Source organism: Chelonia mydas, chromosome 1 (genome assembly GCF_015237465.2).
Source record: "Chelonia mydas isolate rCheMyd1 chromosome 1, rCheMyd1.pri.v2, whole genome shotgun sequence".
NCBI lineage: Eukaryota > Metazoa > Chordata > Testudines > Cheloniidae > Chelonia > Chelonia mydas.
Genome location: NC_057849.1, coordinates 345164177 through 345187902, shown reverse-complemented (window position 1 = coordinate 345187902; position 23726 = coordinate 345164177). Strand labels below are relative to the sequence as shown.

The 23726-nt window shown below is 56.9% G+C and overlaps 1 protein-coding gene across 23 annotated transcripts in view; it reads right to left on the bottom strand.

Moving 5' to 3' along the window:
- The window catches only part of SBF1 (SET binding factor 1), a 146771-nt gene that overhangs the window by 10671 nt on the left and 112374 nt on the right, over positions 1-23726 (bottom strand). For 4 of the 23 annotated variants that reach the window (XM_043521696.1, XM_043521713.1, XM_043521701.1 and 1 more), the window contains 17 exons: positions 19710-19838; positions 19280-19378; positions 18248-18452; positions 17203-17315; positions 16434-16583; positions 16032-16100; positions 14872-15030; positions 14364-14623; positions 13932-14104; positions 13602-13675; positions 13079-13274; positions 12322-12449; positions 6340-6515; positions 3939-4078; positions 3224-3431; positions 2789-2985; positions 2503-2640 (listed from right to left, as the gene is read on the bottom strand). In XM_043521696.1, the coding sequence (XP_043377631.1) occupies positions 2503-2640; positions 2789-2985; positions 3224-3431; positions 3939-4078; positions 6340-6515; positions 12322-12449; positions 13079-13274; positions 13602-13675; positions 13932-14104; positions 14364-14623; positions 14872-15030; positions 16032-16100; positions 16434-16583; positions 17203-17315; positions 18248-18452; positions 19280-19378; positions 19710-19838 (2614 nt within the window). Of the gene's footprint in view, positions 1-750; positions 829-1223; positions 1317-2502; positions 2641-2788; positions 2986-3223; positions 3432-3938; positions 4079-5579; positions 5658-6339; positions 6516-12321; positions 12450-13078; positions 13275-13601; positions 13676-13931; positions 14105-14363; positions 14624-14871; positions 15031-16031; positions 16101-16433; positions 16584-17202; positions 17316-18247; positions 18453-19279; positions 19379-19709; positions 19839-23726 lie in introns of all 23 variants that reach the window. The other 19 variants (XM_043521645.1, XM_037889477.2, XM_043521723.1 and 16 more) reach the window with 10 other exon arrangements.

Sequence of the window (23726 nt, the reverse complement as noted above, 5' to 3'; positions counted from 1 at the left end):
GTCACCTTCTGCCTTCTCCCAGACATCCAGCTCAGGGGGCAAGCAGCTCTCCTCCTTGACACCCCCTCGCTGAGCTGCTCCGGCCCCCAGCCCAGATTCCATGTGCACTAGGGGATCAGATTTGCTTCTCACTCCCCTGACTTGCCAGCATGTGGATTTGGGCAGCTGGGGCCCGCCAGGGTCAGAGGCTCTGGAGCCTTTGTCCTTCCCACAGGCACTGCTGAGATTACCCTCTCTGGACAGACGCCCTGCCTTGCCCAGCCCCCATTGGCTCAGCGAGCAGCACCAATCTGCCCGTGGCACTGCGGGGCCCTTGGTGGCTGCTCCGGGTATTCTCCCCTTGTCCCTGTGCACTGCACCCCCCCCACCCCTTGACCAGATAACCCCTGCTCCCGGTACCCAAGCACTGGCAGATGTGTGAGGTGCCTAAAGCAAACCTGAGAGCCTGTTCCAGGATCAGCTGGGGGCCGCACTTACCTGCGGCACCAGGAACTGCGGTAAGACAAGCCATTCAGTGATAAGTAAGACAAGCCATTCAGTGATAAGCGATAAGTAAGACAAGCCATATCAGGATGCAGGGAGTCGTCAGCGTGCAGCAGCTCATTAGCTTACCCTTTTGATTGGGGGGGTTGGGGGAGGGTGCTACTGGGACGTGTGGTTAGTCATGTGAAGGGTGTGGTGTTACATGGGGCAATCAGTCACATGACCATGGTTAGCGCCCGGCAGGTTAGGCGGATGACAGTACAGTACCTCGGGGACTTTCGCGGCCCTTCACCGATGCACCCTTGGGGGTGGACAGAGTGACCACCCTAGCTCTGGGACCTAGCACTGAGAAAGTACAGGACGAAAGGAGTCTTACCACGGGCGGCAGACCATGCGCGTCACCCCGAGCCGCACTCACTGGGGACAGGCTGCTGAGCTGGGAGGGGTGGGGTGGGGTGGGAGGAGTGGTGCCCCAGGGGTGAGATGGAGCGAGCAGCACAATGAATGGTACGAATGAGGTGACCCCGGCCCGCTGTGCTCCCAGGTGATCCGAGTGCCAGAGGCTGGGCACCCCCCCGAGCAGTGAGGACAGGCCCATCTCCTCGCAGGGCTGCCCCCTATGCTCTGCGAACCCTGGGGAAGCAAAGGTGAAGCATCTACTCTACAGCCAGCTGCCTTGGCCTGGCGGCCTCTCGGGCGAGGGCCCTGCGGGGCAGGGAGCTACGCCCGGCGTTCCTCACCTCCTCGGCTAATAGTGCCTGGCCCATCGTCCTTCCCTCCCATCACCTGCTTCATGAGCGATCCCAGCTTGGGCTGCCTCTTGTCGGAAGAATCTGTAGCACCAACAAAACACCAGCTTTTGGCCTTGCTGTTCGTCCCCCCAGCATCTCCTCTGCCCCCAGCAACGCGCCCCGCTGGGGGGAGAAGGAGAGAAAGCAAGCAGAAGAGGCGGCGCCCGTGGCTGGAATCCACAGCAGGGATGAGCCAGAGGCCAGAGCATGGGGCAGAGTCCCACGCTGCAAGGCAGCTCTAGCAGTGGGCTCCGGTCACTTGCTGCCAGACAATGCACCGCACATGCCCTCCCTGGGTGCGCCACCCAGCTCTGCCCCATCCCCTCTCCCAAAGCAGATACACCCTCCACTCTCGCTGGAGCCTCTCCCCACACTGCTCCAGGCTACCTTCCGCCCATCGCCCCTCCACTCAGCAGCAGCTCGCCAGGATGCGGGGTTGGAGGGGCTCCCAGCTATGTCTGGCCCTACAGAGTGGCCTGCAGGCCCCCCCCACCCTCATTCCAAGGCAGACTGGGAGCCGTGGAGGAGTCTGGCCAATGGGCTCCCTCACCTCACTGGTCCCAAGCCATAGCCTGGGCTGCGCTGGGTGTGGGATGGTGCAGACAGGCGATGAATGGGGATGGAGCTTGGCGCAGGATGCAGGGCGCTGGGTCAGCCCTGCTCTCCCAGCAGCAGGAGGAGGGAGGCAGAGGCAGGACAAGGAACAGGGGGCATGAGACTCACCTGAATATGCCGCTCAAAGCCCCAGCCGCTGGGTGCTCTCGGCCCTGCCCGTCGGGCACAGTGCGGCCAGGAGGCGCTTGGACATCTCGCTGCTCACAGAATCCGTTCCTGCCATCCCCAACCCGCCCCAAAACCCCCAGGGTGGGCCTGGTGCAAGGACTCAAATCAGCCAGCACTTGTAAGGGAGCCCCAGGGCTTAGGGCCTTCTGAGACCTGCCCCACACTGACAGTGCCTGGGCCCCACAGCCCCACAGGGAAAGGAGGGAGCAGGAGCTGAGCACAGCCCACTATGAACCCAAAGAGGTGCACTAAGGGGGCACTTTGGGGCTGGCAGAACCCCCCGCAACAGCACAGCCCTGCCCGGCTCCCTGGCTGAGCTGGAAGGACGCCAAAGCCAGAGGCCCGTTGACAGCACCAGCCCAGGAAGTGGGCATGCCCAGCCTGCTCCCTCCTCTCCCCACTGCGCTGTGGCCCCATGGCTGAGGTCTGACCCACGCCTCCTTACCGGCGCTGCTCATGTGCGCAGAGGTGAAGCCGCTGAGCGTATTGCGCCCGCTGGCGTCAGCGTAGTGCGGCATGGAGTTAATCACGGCCTGCAGGTACTTCTCCTGCTCCAGGCTGGTGGAGTCTGTTTGCGACGGGCCTGCAAGGACAGCCAGGGTGTCAGCAACACACAATCACCGCGCTGGGGGAGAACCTATCGGCCGGGGTGCTGCCGGCACGTTGCTACCGGAGACGGAGCATTCCCCGGAGGCACACGCAGCGCCCCCCAGTCACAGAGAGGCAGGTACCTGCAGCAGGGGTGTTCTGCGACTTGAAGAGGCCCACCACGCCCTTGCCATGCAGTCCCCCCGATCTCAGCAGCACGGCCTTGGTGCGGGAGTTCCTCCAGCAGACGACAGGGAAGCGGTTCTGGCGGTAGCACCGCGAGATCCTCTGGATGGTGTTGTCCTGGATGCTCTGCGGGACGATCAGCAGCCCGGGGTAACTGCAGGAGAGAGCACAGGCCATGTGCCATGTCATGCCACACTAGGGGAATCGCGCAGCAGGGAGGAAGGGGCTGCCCCCTGGACAGCCTGCTGTCCATGCGCCAGGTACCCGCCAACCTTGCCCAGCCAGGTACCCGCCTCCAGCAGATGGCCCCCCACACTGGGTACCCACCTCCTACAGATGTTCCCCAACCCAGGTACCCACCTCTGCAGATGCCCCCCATGTTAGGTACCCACCTCCGGCAGATGGCGTACATGCGGTTCACCGTGGAGATGCGGAAGGGCTCGTTCTTGGAGCGGGTGAGGCTGTTACTCAGCGTGCCCAGCCCCATCCTCTGATAGTCGCGGCAGCAGGCTCGCTCTACTAGGTGGCTCATGGTCATCTTGTCTGAAGGTTTGATGACAGTGGAGGGGGTCAGGGTGCTCCTGTCTATCTCTTCAGACACTGCTCAGGCAGAGGGAAGAGGTGGGGTCAGGTCGCCCTGGAGGCCACAGCCCCGGCAGGGGCAGAGGGAGACTGGGGCCAGGGCACAGTCTGATGCACCCCAGGCCTGGCCTTGCTGCAGCAGTGACAGAAGGTGAGGGCACAGCTGCTCCGTACTGGGGTGCCAGTGTCATGGGACACTCAGGAACGGGCCAGGCGCTATGGGGACTGAACCCAGGAGCCTCTGGATTGAAGAGCAAAAGCCTCCACTGGCTGATCTAATCGCCCGGCTGGGTTCTGAGCTCCCAGGCTGCAGCAGCTCTGTGGCTTGGCCCCAGAGGGGGACAGAGCCGGGCTGCGCTGACCAAGCCAGGCCACCTCATACTGCAGGGCAGACCCCAGCTCCTGGGTGCTCACAGAGCTAAGGAGACAGGCTGAGACGCCAATGCTCACCCACGAGGCACTGCCCCAAGAAGGCCCCCGCCTGCCCATGCAGGAGGCAGCCTGTTTGCCAGGGAAGCTCCCAACCTGAGATCTCATCCTCATCGTCCTCCTGGAAGTGCTGGCTGCTGCGATGCTCCCAGGCAGGCGGTGTGTACTTCTTGCGGGTCACGTATTGGCGGCCAATGGTCTTCTTGGCATTCTTCACCAGGTTCTTGGAAAGCGTCCTGGAATGAGAGCAGAGGAGCGTGAGGCCAACCTGGTACCAGCCCCAGACCTGACACGCCATGGTGCGGCCACAGGGACCCTGCCCCCAAAGGGGGGCTCCAGAGACCTCACCCAGCCCAGCATGAGAGGGAGAGACCCCGACACTCAGTTAGACCATGAGCAAAGCAGAGGCAGGAGCGTCCCTTGGTGCCACCCACAGACATACTTGCACTAACCGTGCCACAGAGGAGCAGAGGAAACTACCCTCCCTAGCTCCAGCAGACTGGGGACCACCATGACAAGGCTCCCACCCAGGAGGACAGGATGGCCAGGCAGTTACCATGGGCCAGAGATGGGTGCCAAGAGACCAGTCGGCTCCTACTAGGGACTCCTACTCCCCCGACCGCATCAGGATGAAGGGGGAAACCCAGAGGTGCCTGGACCCCTCAGAGTCAGACTGGGCAGGGAATCAGTCAGAGCTGAATGACACCGGCTGCCCCCAGCCTCAGGGCCATATGGAGATCCTGGATCAGCTCTGACAGGAGCATCAACGGGGGCGGAGGACTATCTCAGGTGCTGGTCTGGCCCCGCCACCCTCGTATCTGGGCACCGACTCACTCTCTGCACCCTCTGTGAGGCCAAGCACCACTCTGATCCCTATAGGCCAGGCGAGGAGCCGAGGCAGAGGCCAGACTTGCCCAAGCTCACACAGGATGTCTGGGGTGAAGCAGGGAATTGAACCTGGGTCTCCCACATCCTAGGCTAGCCCCCCGCAGCCTTGGGCCCATCCTTCCCCTCAGGATGGTGCTGGGCAGGACCAGTGCTGCTCTCTCCACAGCAGACGGGGCTGCTGGCTACAGACTGAGCTGTCAGAGGCAGCACAGGTGCCAATGGCTGCCAGTTCCCCAGAAGCAGCCCAGCACCCTCAGGCCTGGGGCGCAGGGAGCGGACGCTTCCCGCAAGCTAGCAGGGCTTTGGGAGGAGGGCACAGGACAGGCTCTGGGGGCTCTGAGCTGCAGTGCAGATCAGGTGCCCAAAGATGCAGCTGCAGACATGAAGAGGGTCCAAATAATGTCAGTGCTACACCTACCTAACCCTACTGCTGTGGCCACCAGCTCAGGCTGCCCCAGGGCTCGAAGACAAAGGAACACGACTGGCCCCCAGCACAGGGCATGGTGCAGATGGACAAACACTTCCACAATTCACCCTCCACAGCAGCTGCAAACAGGGGCGGGCACAGTCCCCTTGGGACCTTATGGGGAACTAAACCCTCCATCTAGACCGTATGGCCGCAGCGAGGTTGGGCCCTAATCCAGCCTGTACCATAATGGCAAAGGTGGGGTTAAACCTGCAGCCCAGTCCGAAGCCCTGGGAGAGGGAAGGGAAGGGAACGCCACAAGGGAAGACCCAAAGCCCTTAGCATGCAGAGTGGGTGAAAGGAAGAACCACTGGGACCAGTGAAGGCTAGAGCCTGAGCCAGTGCCACCTTGCAAGCCCCTGTCCAGTGTGAAGGTGTCTTACGTGGATGAATGGCCAAGGTGCCCAAGGGATATGACACCCACTGCCAGGCCCTGGAACATATCGGTCACCTGCTGGGAGCTGGGTCACAAACACACAGGAGAGACGCTTAGACGTCACACAGCACCAAGCCCAACGCAGCAGCAACCAGACCACCAGCAGCTACAGCACTTGCTAGTCACAGAACGCGGGTGGCATAAAACAGGGCCCCATCATGCACAGGATCTTCTCATCATCCCCAGCGCTGCCCACCCTCCGGCAGGGCTGGGATTAGACCAGCAAGGGGATTCCCCCGACAGTCAACGCTGCTGGTTCACAGGTTTGAGAAGGGGTCCCTACGCCACCCCCTTCCCTTCTGCTCAGGGCTGGACCCGCTGCCTCGGAGAGCCCAGGCCAGGAGTCGAGGCACGTGACTGCAATCTAATCCTGGCCTCTTGTCCCTGGGCTGGTAAAGCTTTGGAGCCAGTGAGCCAAGAACCCAGTCCTGGAGAGAGGCAAGCTCAGCTACCAAGAATGCTGTTGCTTTGCTCAACAGCAAGCCCTCTGGCTGGTAAAGAGGAGCGAGGTCGGGCTCTGAAGGGAGTCTGCTCAGCGGCTCTCTTCCGGCTGGATTTGGGATGGGGCAGAGGAGACTCCTTGGGGGTTTCAAACAGGGACCCAAAGAATGCCCTGGGTCTCACGCTCCCTGGCAGCCCAGTCCCATCACAGCGTGGGGTGGCCTAGGTTCCCACTCCCCAGCGAGGGGGCACAGAACCTCCGATACCTGAGTGAGGGGTTTTTCTCCTTGGCCTTGGGCTGCATGGCTTGCTTGGGCGACTGGCCCACGGTGAAGGCGAAGGTGCCGCGTACGTGCTGGGGATAGCGCAGCTTGTGCAGGTGCTTCCTGAAGACCTCGGCGCTCTCTGAAGCCACCTCCACGTCGAAGGCGATCCGCAGCAACTGTGGGGAAAGCAGATTGGGCTCAGACTGCCACTGGGGGGAGGGCCTTCCCCCACCCACATCAGGGCCAGGACCCCAAGGGAAGCACATTTAGCACACAGCTTGGAGCAGAGCCTGCAGCAGTGTGCCTGGGACCAGCCCGCCAGAGCACTCACCCCTTTCCTGCTCACTCAGTCTGGCACTGATGGTTACTTTTGTCCCACGCCCCCAGTGGCTTCACAGATCCTACCGGATGGTTACTCGATGTCCCTGTGCTGCCATCCCCGCTCCCAGGGCGGGCTGAGAGATCTGCTCATGGCCCCAGCTGCCCGGATCCACACCCAAACAGCAGTGCAGTCAGGTGGACGGTTCAGCCCCAGAATGAAGGCAGGCCCATTTCCTGCAGCACTGAGAGCACACAACACCCCTGGGAGCTAGGGGATGTACAGTGACCCCATTCTACAGGCCAAATAAGTCGAGTTGGAGCTCAGGAGTTCCCAGGCCCCGGCCCAGCGCTCTGTCCACAGGAACATGCCTCCTCCCTTAAGCATAGAAACCGGCCACTGCCTGGGGTTCCAGCAGCCCCTCAGGCTGGATGGGAGGGGGAACCGCAGCACAGATGGGTTCCCTGCTCCGCTCCGCTCAGGGGCTCAGAATTGCATCATGGGCTGATACCAACTGCCAGGGAAAGAGCTGTTTATCCATGGGGCAGCCAGGGAACAGACGTCACCTCAATATCTAGCTTACCCTCTGGAGCAGGGCTGGCATGACAGGGCTACCCACCTGTGGCACTCCGTCCTGACTCCAGATACATACCAGAGAGGGCGGCTGCATGAACACTGGAAACATGAGGTGGTCAGATTACCGTCCCCCAAGGCCTCACACTCGGGCATTCTGCAGCTGCTCTTCTCCCTCAACCCAGCCTTCTCCCTGCACCCCCACTTCCAACCCAGTATCCCAGGATGGCTCTTGGGTCAATGGCTCTCATGTAACCCAGCAGGAATGGAAGTCTGGGAGAAGGCAAATGGTGTGGGGTGATACCACAATCTGCCCCCCAACACCAACAGGATCACCCTGGTCCACCCACATCCCTGCCCTGTTGCTTGACTGTCCCTCAAAGCTGTAAAACGCTGTGTCTAAGAATCTTACACACATGCGCTCCCCTCCATAATGCACCACAGGGAGACTTACAGACCTGTACAAACGCAAAACCCACGCAGCCGCAGAAACAGCCTGTCTGCCATGTCCTGCCTGGCTTTTTCTAATATAATTTGATCCTCCTGATTTCAAAAATGGAGGTTAGCAAGCTGAATTTTGAAGTTTAGACCCTCCAACTTGCAAATACGGCTGCCAAAATTCACCAGAAACATTTGAGATACTAGCACCATCGGCATGAACTTGTCAGCAAAATCAAACAGTTTGGCACAATTCCTTTACTGTCTTTTAAGAACTAAAAAGAGAAGACACATGGTTCTAATACCCATTGTACCCTAATACTGAACTTTTTATAGCATTTAGTCACCTATATATCATAATGTTAGAAGTTAATCGTTACACAGAAGGCTGTTTTTCCTTTAATACGTGAAATCATTTGCTTATTTTCTTGCATGCTTAGTATTTTATAGCACATAATGCTTTGTAGTTAGAGTACTACTGCCCCAGAAGTCAGGGTGATGGCATTTTTTTTCGTTTTGTTAAAAAAAAAAGTGACTGGTTAGATAACGCAGTGGTTTACAAGGACATATGAGTGGCCAGACTGGGTCAGACCAATGGTCCATCAGACCCAGTATCCAGTCTTCTGACAGTGGCTGGTGCGAGACACTTCAGAGGGAATGAACAGAACAGGGCAATTATCGAGTGATTCGTCCCGTTGCCCATTCCCAGCTTCTGGCAGTCAGAGGTATAGGGAAATCCAGAGCATGGGGCATCCCTGACCATCCTGGCTAACAGCCATTGACTGACCTGTCCTCCAGGAACTGATCTAGTCCTTTTTTGGAACCCAGTTATACTTCTGGCCTCACAACATCTCCTGGCAACGAGCTCCACAGGCTGACTCTGTGATATGTTTGTTTTAAACCTGCTGCCTATTTATTTCATTGGGTGACCCCTGGCTTTTGTGTCATGTGAAGGGGTAAACAACACTTCCCTGTTCACTGTCTCCACACCAGTCATGATTTTATAGACCCTGGGTGAATGGGGCAAACAAAGTTTTTGTCCTACAATGGCCCATTTAGTCTTGATAGTCCTTCTTGATGGGCTAGGGAACCAAGTTCAGAGCAGACATTTTTACAATTATAAATCAAAACTTACACATAACCTTATAGCATGGGATACAGACATCAAAAGTAAGATTATAGAACGCTTGTAAGTTGCTGCATATATTAAAGTCAACGCCTATCTCGAACAATATTAACATGCAGCTGAGCTGCTCCGTGCTCATTTGACACCTACAGTCTTGCCAAGAGCTGACACCTGATTTACCAGCATCACAACCATGCAAACTATGCAAGATGGGGGGCCATCTGCATCACAGTAATACATCAACTACCAGCTGAAGTGCTCAAGGAGTTCTGACAAGGGAAAACCATCCACAGCCAAACCATCTGGAGATTTTGCAGACACATTTGTAAAAACAGTACTTCAGACTGGAGCAGACCTGTGCAGGTATCACCAGGATCTAGTAAGGGTGCTGAAGGCAAACACACTCAAGAAGTACAAGGCCCGTCCAAAGAGTGGTAGAATGCAGACACGTGCCTCTTCCAAATATCTGGATGCATTTCGATGGGCTTCCAGAAAATAAGGAGGACTTCGCAATACTTTTATCTGAGCAACTAATGACAAGCACCACCTGATAAAATCATCATTCCGGCTGGTGGCTTTCAGGATGAGGCTGAACTATGGTGCTTTGCAGCCACAGTCGATAGCCATCAGCTGTATGTTCATCAACAAGAAACAGACAAGGAAGATTCTACATGGTGTCCAGCATGGTTGTTGCAGCCGGGGACAATGATATGCTTATACTTGGCTGCTCACTGTAGCACAAAGACATGTAAGCAGCTTTGGATGAAAACTGGCACAAAGGAACCAAAGTACTTTCCTAGCCTTGCCATTTGTGAGAAGCTACAATATGGACCTGCTGCTCTGGAAAAACCACTCCCATTTCATGCCCTGACTCGTGAGATGCTACTTCTTTTATTGCTGGACACAAGAAGGTCGCATGGAAAGTTTTTCAAGGACACCATCAGCTTCTAACACACCTTGAACAGGGAGACCTGGTCTCACAGAAGGTGAAAACCACAGAAGAGTTGATTTCTAAGATGTATGGCTTGCCAAAGGTCCACAGCACTGACAAAGCAAGTGCCGTTTTGGTCACACACTTGTGGTCATCAGAAGCTCTACCCCTAAGAAATTATACTTTTTATTTCCATATACATAGAGCTCACTACCAGGCAGGAGTTTGGAGAAAGGCCCGCTGCCAAAACCTGTCACATCTTCCTCCAAACTAACTGGGTCAGTCACAGGAGGACAGGTCTGGTGCCACAGCTCTTAGCACTGCCACCGGTACCAGCAGGCAATACTCTGTGACTGCACAACGAGGTGCGGCAGCCAGCGCCGCAGGTGCAGAGCAGCACCTCTCATTTGTACAGGAGCATGCAAAGGCAGTGAACTGGAACAAGGCTGTGTCAACGCACCTGCCCCTTACTTGAGAATACTGGCCTTACGCGCTGAGTACGTGTCGTAAGTGACCTAATCCTAAATTGATTCGAGCTGCCAGGGTATACCAACGTTCCTTGAAATAGCACAACATTAACTTATTTGCATTATAATATTTCTAGTAACTCGTATAAACAAGACACTGAAATCCAAGAGCTTTCTGAAAAGGCTTTGCATATTACTTGGTCCCTTCTGTTACATCCTACAGGAAGAGCCACCTGAAGCAGGTTAATCCTACGTGAAAAGGAAATAAAGATTTACACTTCAGCGATTTCCATGTGTTACCGTCTGCTCTGTATGCCCCACGTACTGCGTGGTAACAGCCATGTTTGGAGGCAGCACCCCCAAATTCTCCTACGGAGACTTGTGACCAGCTTTTACCAAATGCCTCTGGCAGTTAACATTTCTGAAAACCCGAATGGTCTGTCGGGACCCCTCCCCCGAGCCCTTGGAGGAGGGGATGCTGCCTTTCAGCCCTGCATGCCTAAAGCAGCACAGGTGCAATAAGCAGTAGGAAAGACACCCCACTCCTTGTTCCATGGCTGCAGCACTGCCTGGAAAAGCTCACTGGCTTGGGTCTAGCTCAGCTCCTGCGCCCCTCAGCATCCTGTATGTCAGCAGAGCACATGGGGCTTGTGAGACATCACACCCAGCGCTACCATTGGTCCAGGACAGGACAGCAAATTCTATCCCCTTCTCTGCGATGGAGACTACAGATCCCAGCAGGCAATGCTCAGCCAGGCCACAGCCGGCTCTGGGACCTGCAGTCACCTGGCCTGATGGCTGCATTTGGCCAGTCAGGCATGCAGCTGCCCAAAAGCCACACAACTTGCCAGCAAGTTAAAGTAGTATGAGCTGGATGAATGGACTATAAGGTGGATAGAAAGCTGGCTAGATCGTCGGGCTCAGCGGGGAGTGATCAATAGCTCCATATCTAGTTGGCAGCCGGTATCAAGCAGAGTGACCTGGGGTCAGTCCTGGGGCTGGTTTTGTTCAGTATCTTCATTAATGATCTGGAGGATGGCATGGACTGCACCCTCAGCAAGTTTACAGATGACACTAAACTGGGAGGAGAGGTAGATACGCTGGAGGGTAGGGATAGGATACAGAGGGACCTAGACAAATTGGAGGATTGGGCCAAAAGAAATCTGATGAGGTTCAACAAGGACAAGTGCAGAGTCCTGCACTTAGAATGGAAGAATCCCAGGCACCGCTACAGACTAGGGACCGAGTGGCTCAGCAGCAGTTCTGCAGAAAAGGACCTAGGGGTTACAGTGGACGAGAAGCTGGATATGAGTCAACAGTGTGCCCTTGTTGCCAAGAAGGCCAATGGCATTTTGGGATGTATAAGTAGGGGCACTGCCAGCAGATGGAGGGACGTGATCGTTCCCCTCGATTCGACATTAGTGAGGCCTCATCTGGAGTACTGTGTCCAGTTTTGGGCCCCACACTACAAGAAGGATGTGAAAAAATTGGAAAGCGTCCAGCGGAGGGCAATAAAAACGATTAGGGGACTGGAGCAAATGACTTATGAGGAGAGGCTGAGGGAACTGGGATTGTTTAGTCTGTGGAAGAGAAGAATGAGGGGGGATTTGATAGCTGCTTTCAACTACCTGAAAGGGGGTTCCAAAGAGGATGGATCTAGACCGTTCTCAGTGGTTGCAAATGACAGAACAAGGAGTAATGGTCTCAAGTTGCAGTGGGGGAGGTTTCGGTTGGATATTAGGAAAAACTTTTTCACTAGGAAGGTGGTGAAGCACAGGAATGGGTTCCCTAGGGAGGTGGTGGAATCTCCTTCCTTTGAGGTTTTTAAGGTCAGGCTTGACAAAGCCCTGGCTGGGATGATTTAGTTGCGGCTTGGTCCTGCTTTGAGCAGGGGGTTGGACTCGATGACCTCCTGAGGTCCCTTCCAACCCTGATATTCTATGACAAGCCCAGGAGGTCAGTGACCCCTCTACTCCAGAAACGGTCTGCAGGTCCCAGCTGGGGCCCAACACAGCAGTTTGGTGAGGTCTGTGCTCCTAGCCCCAGAAGACCAGCAGCAGCTGGGAATAGAGTCCAGCTTTCTGCCTGGAGAGTGTCTCTGGCAGGAGTGCTGGGGGGCTCGTCTCACCTGGAATGTGCATGAGCGCAGCTGCAGCCCCTCCTGGATGAACTGATCTGTCTGGACCGTGGTGCTGATCTTCTTCTCTTTGGTCAATGAGGCAATGGGGAAGGACCGGATCACCACCTGCTCCCCCACTGGGGCCATGGAGAGAAACAGGGGACACGTTAGCCACATGCAGGATACAGTCTCGACCTGGCTCAGGCCACCAATGGGCTGCGACATGCTGCCCTCACCTGCTCCCCAGTAGCTCTGGGACTGCGCTTGCTGCTCCAGGGCAGAATCAGCCTGTAGCCCAAGGCAGTGGGAGCTACATAAGGGGACCGGAAAGTAAAACTGGGACCAAAGGGGGCCCTGCTTGGCACATGCCTCTCCCCAGACCAATGGGCAAACAGCCCCGCCCCTGTAAAAGGTAATTCCTTTGCAGTACTGTGAGTAAGCCCCCGCTCTGGCCACAACCCATTCTCAGATCTCCACTGAGGGAAAAACCATCCACCAGCCCAGACTCCTGCTGGCTCTAAATGGTGCTGGGCTCTTGTTCAGCAAAGGCAAAAAGCCCCCTACAGCAGAAGCCTCCCTCCCCAGTCCAGTCGGCAGCAGGGCAGGGCTTCAGACACCCCACCCAGGATAGATTCCCCGGTCCCGGCAAATCTTCCACCTCCTACGTCTGGTCTGGCAGGCAGGAAGAGGCCCCGAGGAGCAGTGCGGGGACCGGCCCACCAGGCTGCAGGGGATGCAGAGTGTGGCACAGAGGGAGGGTCCTCACCCAGCGGGTCCGAGGGTGTGCCCTTGAAAACGATGCGGTAAGTGGTGAGGAAGATGGCTCCTTCCGCGGGGAGCAGTGGGGGGCCCCCAATATTCCCTCCGGCAGCTTCTTCACGTCCGTCGGGCATGAGGTACACACGGAGCCCTTCCATGACGCACTCCTCGCCCACCAGCAGGCTGGGGCGCAGCAGCTTGGGCTGCAGGGACAAAAAGGAGGAGGGTTGAAAGCCATGGGAGACAGGCCAGCCCCCCCACACAGCCATGATGGCTGGGGAGAGGTTCACAACTGAGCCCCAAAATGGAGCTGCTTCAGTTCTTGCTGGAGACCCACTGGGCCCCCTCCTTCCACGGCAGACAGGGTTATTCCCAACTCAACCCAGCTGAGCCTAGCTGCCTCACAAGGGAGGCCTGTGCAGGCAGAGGGATCCCTTTGCACCCCGCAGGCTCCCTCAGCCATGGTGCGGGGCACAGGGGGTACAACCCAGAAGGGAGGGGATGCCCCTGTGCAGCAAGGTAATACAGACCTTCTGAATAGGAGGGAGCCTCTTGCTCTCCCTGTGCACAGCATCCAGTGTCTCTATGTGCATCTGCACGATGTCTGAGGAGGAAGGGAGATGCAGAGTTAACCCTATGGGGCAGGAGCGTCCCGTCCCGGCTGCAGGCGACTGAGAACATGGGCCTACTGCAGCCTCTCTGCCAGCCTCTCCACTTCCTCCTGGGGGAGCAGAACCCTCGGTGGGCAGTGCCTGAGCACACCCCTCCCCTGCTCTGGAGGGGACTCACGGCAGCAAAGCGCTGGCTACAAACCCAGCCCCCTCCCCCAGAGGCCCCACTGCGCTGGACAAGCTGTTTACCGGGGATCATGATGTGCAGCCCCTTCAGGTGCTCGTTGGTGACGCCGCTCTCTGTGCACACCTTGTCCACGAAGCGGTTGATGAAGCGGACCACGTAGTTGGCCACATCGGAGCTCTCGGCATCCTCAAACCCACTTTCCGTGTCGTAGCTTTCGGCCACGCTGCCGGCAATGCTAACACAGGGAGACGCGGCTGGGAGCAAGCCTGACCACGCAGCACATGCCAGCTCTCTCCCACACTCCAGACAGCCTTGCTCTCCCGGGCACCCAGGCGAAGACTGAATCCCAGGCCCACACACACAAAACACTAGTTCCACCCACAAACTGGACAGCCTGCCGGCTCCAGGGCCTGGCAGCACATGCCAGCTTCAACCCGCCCCTCCCCACCCAGATCCTTCAGTGGCAGCTCCCACACTGCCCACCGGCCAGCTACCTGTTGGTGACAAAGCTGTTGCTGACGCTCTCCACGTCGCCCAGCCCCGAGCTGCGCAGCAGCCGGTTCTTGCTGGTGTCGAGGGGCAGCAGCAGGTAGCTCATGCGGTTGGCATAGTGGATGGCCTGGCTGAAGACTGTGCTCTCCTCCTTCTGGATCAGCTCCTGCTGCTTCTCCCGGCTCATGGTAGGCCACAGCCGCCGCTGCTCCGACGCAATCTCCAGGGCGGATTTCTCTTCCTGAGGTCCCTCCTTGCCCTCCTAATGGAGCAGGGGGACAGATCAGCCCTTTGACTGAGCGGGAAACCTGTGTGCCAGCTCCCACCACACAGTGTCTGCAGCAAAGCACCTGCTCTCATCAGGGGCTCCTACCCCCATCTCTCCCCAGGAGCCCCAAGCCAGGTCACATCCCAGACCCTGTGCCTTCAGGCCAGTTCTTGCCTCCTCACTAGCTACGAGGAAGGCTGGGCCAGGACAGCCTGGGGCTGGTATTCCTGCCGCCCCATCACCTCATCCACGTGGTTCTCCCCGTTGCTCTCCAGGTACAGGGCTCGGATGTGGTTCTGCACGTCGCAGTAGAACATGGCCTCCCAGAACTGGATGTTGGTCCACACTACATGTTCCTGCACACAGCTGTAGGCAAACTGCGTGATGCCCGGGCTCAGTTTCTGGGGGCAGAGAGAAAAGAGGGTCTCAGTGCAGATGCCTCCTGTATGCCAGTCCTTCCCCAGCTAACCCATGCTGTGCTCTACCTGGGAAAGGCAGTGCCCTTGGCCAGCCAGTGACACCACAAACGGAGGCCCCTCCCTGCACAAAGCAAGATTGCACTGACTGCCCCTTCTGCGTGCCCAATTAATGCCACAGCAAACCACCTCTGCTGTCGGGGAGCAAACACTCCTGAGCTCTGCTCCTGCGAGACTGAGGGAATCAAGGTCAACACTCCCTGGCCTCTGTGACCAAGCTGTCTGAGCACCCTGCAGCTGGGTGCCACAGCCCTCCCTGCGTTCCCAAGCCCAGAGATGAGCAGCGCCAGAGAGAGGCCCAGCCACTGCTGCTATGTCTCCCTGACAGGGAGCCTGTCTGCCCCACAGGGTCTGTCTGCACTGCAATGAAAAACTGGCGGCTGGCCCATGCCAGCTGACTCGGACTTGTGGGGTAGACTTCCAAGCTCTAGGCCTCCCCCCCCCCCGCCCCCCAGGGTCCTAGAGCCCACACTCCAGCCCGAGCAGGAAGTCTACACAGCAACAAAACAGCCCCTCCGCCCACGCCCCGTGAGCCCGACTGGCACAGGCCTGCCGCGGGTTTTGGTTGCATTGTAGCTATACCCCGAGGGGCTACCTCTGGGCTGGGAGAAGCGAGGCCAGTGGGTACAGAGCTGACGCCTCTCCTCACACCACAGCCTCTCAGGGCTGCCTCAGTGCAAGGCCTCTCAGACAGGCTGGAGTCAAAAGGGTTTGGGGCCCAGTGGGACGGAGGCAGGAGGCAGAGTGGAGCCTTCATGCCTGCTTGAGCTACGGCCCCTGTGGGGTGACCCCTCAGAGAACTGCCCCAGCAGTGGCACAGCTCGGTGCTGCTCTTGACAGCCAGTCATTCCACAGTTACAGCCAGGCAGACTCAGGGCCGCTCTGCCGGCATCTGCGGCACGCACCGGGCTGCACCGGATACTTACTCGGCAGAAAGCAGTGACTAGTGGCAAAAGCGCTGCTGCAATCCCATGCTCATCCATGGCAGTGCAGTCCTGGGGCGGGGGGAGAGAGACGAGATTAGCACAGAGCCCTGGAGAAAGGGGCATTCACTATAAGGCCCCAAAACTACAGATCCCCAACACTGCCCCCCAAACCTCATCCCCGCAGCTCTGGAGAGGGGTTAACTGGTATTCGCCGCAGGGCCCCCAGAGCTGTAGACTTCCACCCACACACCGCCCCAAGTACCCTCCAGGACAGAGCTGTGCCGGCTTCCCCAGCATCCCGGAGATGGCACCAGCCCCCCGAAGGAATCCAAGGGTGTGATGGCAGCAGCCCTGGTGAACCCTCACCTCGCTGCAGCTCCGGCCAGCCCCTTTGCGCAGTACCTGTAAACAGCAGTTCATCATGCGGACAATGAAGTCAAATTGTTGGTGGTCCAGTACGGCCCTGTTCTGCTGCACATGCAGGTTCAACTCCTGGGTCAGGCAGTGTCTGGCTGCTCGGCCCTTCATGGCCCTTAGCACAGCTGGAAGCAGCTGCAGGAGGAAGAGCACAGAGTACAGCGACAGGACCAAGCTTCCAGTCCAGGCCCTGCTGAGGATTACAGGCTGGAGGGCAGTCGGTAGCAATTGGAGATGGATGTAGAATATAGAGTGCCTGCTGCAAGGCCTGATGCTTTGGAAACTCGCAGACAATCCTCCCACCCACCCTGTGGTGGTCAGAACATCCAGAGGCGACACACTGAGCCCCCCGTGCCGCAACGACCCACCCTGCAAACCCACACCCTGGAGAGTAAAATGCAGCAGCACCGAACTCTCACTGCCTGGGACCCCAGCCCGTCTTGGCCATCTCTAGAGGCCAGTCCCAGGTGGGGGAAGAGAGACAGTGGCCACAGCATTCCAAGTTTGCCAGCCCACACTGGTTAAGTGCGGCAGATAGCCAGGCTCTGTGGCACACTGGGCAAGAGGCATGCTGAAGACGAGCGTGTGAGGCGGCGTGGGGCAGCCTAGGCAGATGGAGGACTGGACGCAGACAGGAAGCTCTCTCCTCTAAGCCTCTGTGTGATGGGACAGCAGAGATGTAGAGCAGCCAGGGGCTGGGTGTCCTGTCTCTCCGCACACCTGCCCCTTTACCACCAGCTCCCTGAGCCCTCACCTTTTTGGCTTCTAGCATCTTGTTCTCGAAGACATAGGAGATGCAGTTCCTGACCACCTCCAGGCGGCGGGCGCTGTTGGCCAGGGCACTGCCATTGCGCTCCATGATGGCAGCTGGGGAGAAAGTCGCCAGTCACTACACTGCAGGAGTAGGTAGGGGAGGCTGGCCTGTCCCCCTCTTAGGGAGACACGCTGCACAGCCAGCCCATCTCACTGTCCTGCTCTGGGGCTGCATGTTTCTGACGCCCGTGTGGGTCTCCCCTGCTCCCTTTCCAGCGGACAGCATGGCCCAACTGGCTATGGTGGAGAGGAGCGGCCTCAGGGGCATGGACCCCCAGGGGACATGGTTCCTGTTTCCATGGACTCGGCCTAGCGGTAAAGGGCCAGCGGGATACAGGAAATGGGAACACTGGCTCACTGATGCCTTCGGTCCCTGGGGTGCCCCGGGCTTCACAGCCAGCAATTCAATAACCCCTGGAGTGCTGGGCAGTAGCCCAATTCCACAGATAGGCAAACTGAGGCACAAAGAGGTGCAGTGACTTGCCACAGGGCATGACAAGGGAACAGGACCCAGCAGTCCTGACTCCCGCTCCCACTCTAACACACTAAGCATGTTGTTCCGGAAGCGAATGGTTTTCTGTGGTGGCACAGCTAGAGATGCAGAGCGAGCTGCTCGCCTCCCCAAGCAATGCTGGCCCTGCAGCTCAAGGCTCACCCTTTCAGAAGGGTCCACGGACTTCGGATGCCCAATTCGAGGCACTTTGGGCTGGACTGTCTGACCTCCACCTTCCCTGCCTCAGCTCAAGGCTGAGGGGAATCCCAGCCACACGTAAGAACCGTCTCTCCAGCCCTTCCTAGCTGACAGACCCCTACAGCCTTCTCCACCCCAGGCCCACCGGCCTGCTGCAGGCTTTGAAATCCAACCAAGCTGCCAGCGGAGAGGCCAGCGGTGCCCATACTGAGCTGTGCACCTGGCAGTGCTGAGGCAAAACTTCCCCCTCGTGTGGCCCTTTGCCGTGAGGCTGTGCCCTTCCTGGGAGACATACCAATGGGGGGTCCCGATGGCACCATACACTTCTTCTCCGCCTTCACAGCCGGCGGGGCTGTCTGCAGCTTGGCAGTGGCCTGGTCGATGATCCACTGGACTGTCCCCTCGTCCAAGCGGGGAAAAGGCCTCTGGTGTAGGCGCAGGTAGCAGCCTTCTGTGGGCTTCTGCACCTTGTGCATCGTCACTGCGGGGTATGGGTTCTCCTATTCCAGCAAGGGGCGCCAGTTACTCTCCAGGGCAGACCTGCCATGCTGTGTCCCTCGAACAGGGAGCGCGAGGCTCCCAGGCAGGATCTCCCTGGGGAACTGCACATGGCGTCAAGGCCAAGCCCTTCCCACACATTACAAACCAGGAGCCCTCCAGCACCAGGCGCTGACTGCCCGGCTTAGACCCAGCTGCCCTATGTTCTCCAGAGCCACAGAGACAGTGAACGCCCAAGCACAAGTGGGGCCAGGAGAGCTTGGACATGCTGGGCAGGTAGGGAGCTCAGCCTTCTGCAGCGGGGCAGTGCCCTCCCAAGTCCGACGGTGACCCTCAGCCATAAAAGGTAGTGTTGTCGTGCTCTAAAGGCTGTCTCAGCAGGGTGCCCTCGGTCTGAAGGCTGGTGGGATGGTTGGCCAGATCCTCCAGACCAGTTGGGACACATGGGGGAGGAATTACTCTGAACACCCTTCCCCCCATGCATGCAGGGTCCCTCCAAATCAGAAAGAACCAGACAGGCAATGGGTTGACAGTTCAAACCACAAGGCCACATTCCACCTGGGCCAGCTTCAAGAACGGTCACCGATCTACCCCTCTGCCACCTCCAGCTGTGGCCAGCGGACGAGAGTTGAGGCACAGGGGTGGAATGTACCCCAAGGAGAAGAGGCTCCTGCACTGGGCATGCAGCACCAGAGATGAAGGGAGAAAGGCACCTCCTTCAGTGGGGGCCCCTGACCTTGCTCAGAAGGAGGCCCTGCCCCCGTGCCAGGCCCCCTTCTCCACCTTATTCCTACCCCAGACACCCCACAGCCCGGCCCTCAGCACTCACGTTTTTATAGAGCTGCTCTGCCAGCTCCTTGATGTGCTGCAGTATTTTCTGCTTGCTCCCCTCCTCGGCACGCATCCGCTTCACTTCATAGGCAACCAGCTGAGGGTGGAGGAGAGGCATGAGGGGCAGCCTCCTGCGTGGGAGCACGGGTGCCGTGTTGGCGGTGCTCCTTAGTGCCAGGCCTGCCCCAGCTCAGCTTGCTCCCCAGCTGCTCCCGGACCATGCAGGGCACTGCAGCCAGCAGGCAGAGGCTGCTCCCCCGACGTCTTTGGCTCACGCCTCAGCCCCTCGGAGGGGAAAGCAGGAGCTCAGATATGCTCTGCGGCCCTGGGTTATTTACTGAGGGCTGTTAGTGCCAGAGACGGAGACGTGCAGGGCTGCCAGCCAGGGAAGGGAAGGGGAGGAGTTGCCCCCCCCAATCACTTCTTACCTCATCAAACAGGTCAATTGCTCGGTATGGGGCACCCCTCTCCGTCACAAAGCCAGCGAATGCCATGCCTTCCAGGACCTTGGTGAGGAAGTCATCCTCCACCAGCCCCCTTTGACCGAGGAAGGCTGCCTACAACAAGGAACAACAGGCAGCCATTAGCGCACTGGCCTGAGTCTCAGCCCCCAACCTTCCAGGCAGCAGCCCCATGCTGGAGGAACTAGCAGGATGCGTGCACAGCCATGAGCCTTCCTTTCCCCAAGCCCGCTTGCGATGCAGTGTCTATTTCAGACCCAGACCCTTGGGCAGGGCTTTATTTGCCCATAAAGTCCCAGATGGTGCTGTATAAATGCCCCCCTGAAACTTCCCCCTCTTCACAGCCCTCAGGAGTGGGTCAGAATTAGATTAATTTACAGACAGGGAAACCCAGAGAGAGAGATGTACGGATCAGAACCTGGGGGCACTGTCCGAGTGAGAGCTCAGGAGTTTCTGGTCCCAAGGCCCCTACTCCGAACGCCACACTCCTCAACCCAACAGATCTCCAAGGCCTTTACAGCCATCTATGTACAGGCATCAGTTCAAATATGGCCGCCTCTGGGATGGAACACAGGACAGCGGCGTGGTTTGAGACTGGAGCAACGCTGTATCTGAGGAACTCCAGAGGGAGTTCAGGGGAGGGAATGGAATACACCCAGGACACCAAGGCTGGAATGGTCAGTTTCACATCTCTTGCAGTAGACAGCCTCTAACAGCACAGCACCACTCCCCCCATCCCTCCCTTTGCATTGCAGGAAGGAACACACTGACTCAGGGCTTGTCCAGCCAGAAAGGTTTTTGTGGAATAACTAATCTGAAATAAGTGTGTCCACACAGCCGGCTGTATCCGAATTCCCTAGGAATCTGTGCATTCACATGGCACTGCATTTTTTGTTTTGCTTTTTAAATAAGCACACAACGCTCTGGGCAGGTGTCCCACGATGCATTGCGCAGCTGCTGGGCTCTGGACAGCCTGGAATTTTTATCACAGGGCATTGTGAAGCCACTGGAATTCTGGAACTTGGGAGCAAAGGAGCAAATTCCCATGGTTCCTCTCTTGGCATCCTACGATTCATCTGTCCCTTGTGAGCCAGCACCATTTTCGAAAAGTCACTTGGCATGGAGGGAACACTGCTGCCTGCAACCATCCTGACAGCCGTGAATGTACAGAGGTCGTCCCACTTGCATTTGCGGTCATGCAGCTGGGTGACTTTAGGTGTCACCACCATGCCGCCGAGCCAATCTTGGGAGAGGAGTGGTGGAGGATGAAATCAAACAGCTGCTTGTGGATGGCCTTTTCCTAGACCAGCTTCTCTCAGGGTGCCGTTTCTGGGCTCGGGAAATGAGCCCTGACTGCTGGAAAAGGGCAGCAATGTGGAGTGGCAGCAGGATTTCAGGATGACAAAGGCCACTTTCCTAGAGATTTGTGCAGAGCTCACTCTGGAGCCACAGCACGCCGACCTGGAGAAGCACGTGACCATTTGCTCACTGCCTCCAACTTCATGTCTGTAGCTGACCACTTGGGTGCTGGCAGATCAACTTTTGAGGCAGTTGTCAGAGATGGGTGCATTGCTAGAGAGGGCACTGATGCCTGGGGTCAAACACACAGGAAGTTACTAGTGGATTTTCACTGCTAGGGTTCCCAAATTGTATTGGGACCACCGGTGGGACCCATGTGCCTATTCTTTGCCCCCGACATCAGACCTCAGAGTTCATCAATAGAAAGGGGTATTTCTCCAAGGCTGTTCACTGTGGGAGGTTCACCAGCATTAATACATGGGGGGAGTCTGGAAAGGTCTGTGGTGCCAGGACCCTTAGAAGCTAAGCCCTGTTTTCTTCAATTACAACAGGTACCTTTGCTCCCAGGACCGCTATGGACATTAATGGTGCTGTGATTCCCAGCATCATCCTGGGAGAAAAAGCTGCAGAGTGACAACAGGGCATGTGTTTGGAAGACTAAGAGACGTGCAGGAGCCCGGCGATGAGGCTGGAGACTAATGAGCAATATTTACCTTCTGTGAGAGCTGCTTGCTGTATTTTGCCACCATCTGAGAGGGTAAGAGACAGCACCTCACTGATAGGTGGGAGGCAAAGGGGCAGAGACCTCTGGAAAGTTACAGCCTGAGAAGCTGCGTCTGCAAGCCAGCAAATCATCAGGGCCATGGGGGCAGGTTGGCCAGTGTGCCTCCTTCAAGGCTAGGAGCTCAGATGTTGAAATGCACTGTGTACAGACTGTGTTAGCCACTAGCAGGAGTGTATGAAATGGAAGTTTACTATGCTTTTCCATGCTGTGTGCAATGGTTTATGAACAGGCATTTTACTGTGTTGATGGCCTACATGTAATTCTAAACCACGGAACCTTCATCAGAAATAACCTTTATTGAACATCAAACAGGGCAAATAAAACACTTCACTGAATGTAACAGTGCACATGTGAAACCAGTGGAATGTAAATCACAATATAAACAATGCACACTTTATGGACCATAACAGTGCCAAAGTAGCTCACGTGGTCCAAACATGCACAGGTGCGGGGCTTCTGCCTGCTGTTCTCACCTAGGGATGTAGAATGGCGAGGGGAGAAACTACTGCTTGTACTTGCAGGAGCGAAGTTGGGTCCCAGGATCCACTGTTCTCCGGGTGTTGGGATATGGAGGGAACTGTCTGTAGCTGGAGCTTGGAGAAGGGTACTGCTACTCAGCACACATGGCTCTCCACAGCCTACAGGAAACAGGTGGGACCACAATACCAAAATGTTCTCCAGCATGACTGTCTGCTTGTGCATCAACTCCAGCAACTGCCTCTGCATGTGCCTCTCTTTCTCAGTTTTGTCCCTTGCCAAGTCTCTCTCCTCTCTCCACAAGGAGGCCTTCCTCCATCTTGTGTTCTTATCCCTCTTCTGGGACTCAGACAAAGTATCCTGATGTTTCCTCTCTCGTCTTCCTTTTCTTGACCCAGAGATTTGCCACGTTCTGAAATTGATAATTCCTGTTGGGGATGAGGGAAGGCGGCTGAGGTGCATCGCGTGCCGGAGCTGCGGGAGCTCTGAAACAAGTAGTAGGCGTACTAATTCCAGTCTCCGAAGCAATGATTCATGATGCTTTCCTCAATTTTGGATACCACTCCTGGAGCCCTGCAACCTGACCTGGTCCCAACTGCAAGAGTCTGGACAGGTCTAAAAACAACCCAACCCCTTCGGTCAGGTCTGGTCGGCTCTGATCCTCTCCGCAGCGTGCACAGCACAGTAAGGCAGTGGCAGTCGGCTGCTGCAATACTGACAGATCATGGGCACAGGAAGCCCCTACCAGGCCCAGCCCCAAGGACGAGGCAGCAGCAGCTCTGGCACAGGGTTGAGGGAGGAAGGGTCAGGTTTGAACTGAGTCCGTTTTGAAAATGACATTCGTGGGTTGGGTTTGGGTCCAGGTTGGACTTCAAAAGGAGGCCCGAACAGATCTATCATTCCTGTAGGACCTTCCCAGGCTGGGGTGAGCGTGGAGATGGTTAAGCAGTTTTCATGAGGCTGATGGCTGTGGGATATGAATATTTCAGAAACATAGCGGCTGCAGAGCTTAAATTCTCTGGTGCAGATGCCATTTTGAGCACAGTGGTGGGAGAGGAAAGACTAAGTTTGTTAAATTCCCTTATACAATTATGTTGTAACATATATAAAATATGTTGTGATATATCTTGACTTTAGCAAAGCTTTTGATACAGTCTCCCACAGTATTCTTCCCAGCAAGTTGAAAAAGTATGAATTGGATGCATGGACTATAAGGTGGATAGAAAGCTGGCTGGATCGTCGGGCTCAATGGGTAGTGATCAACGGCTCGATGTCTAGTTGACAGCCGGTATCAAGCAGAGTGCCCTGGGGTCTGTCCTGGGGCTGGTTTTGTTCAGCGTCTTCATTAATGATCTGGATGAAGGGATGGATTGCACCCTCAGCAAATTCGCAGATGACTCTAAGCTGGGGGGAGAGGTAGATAA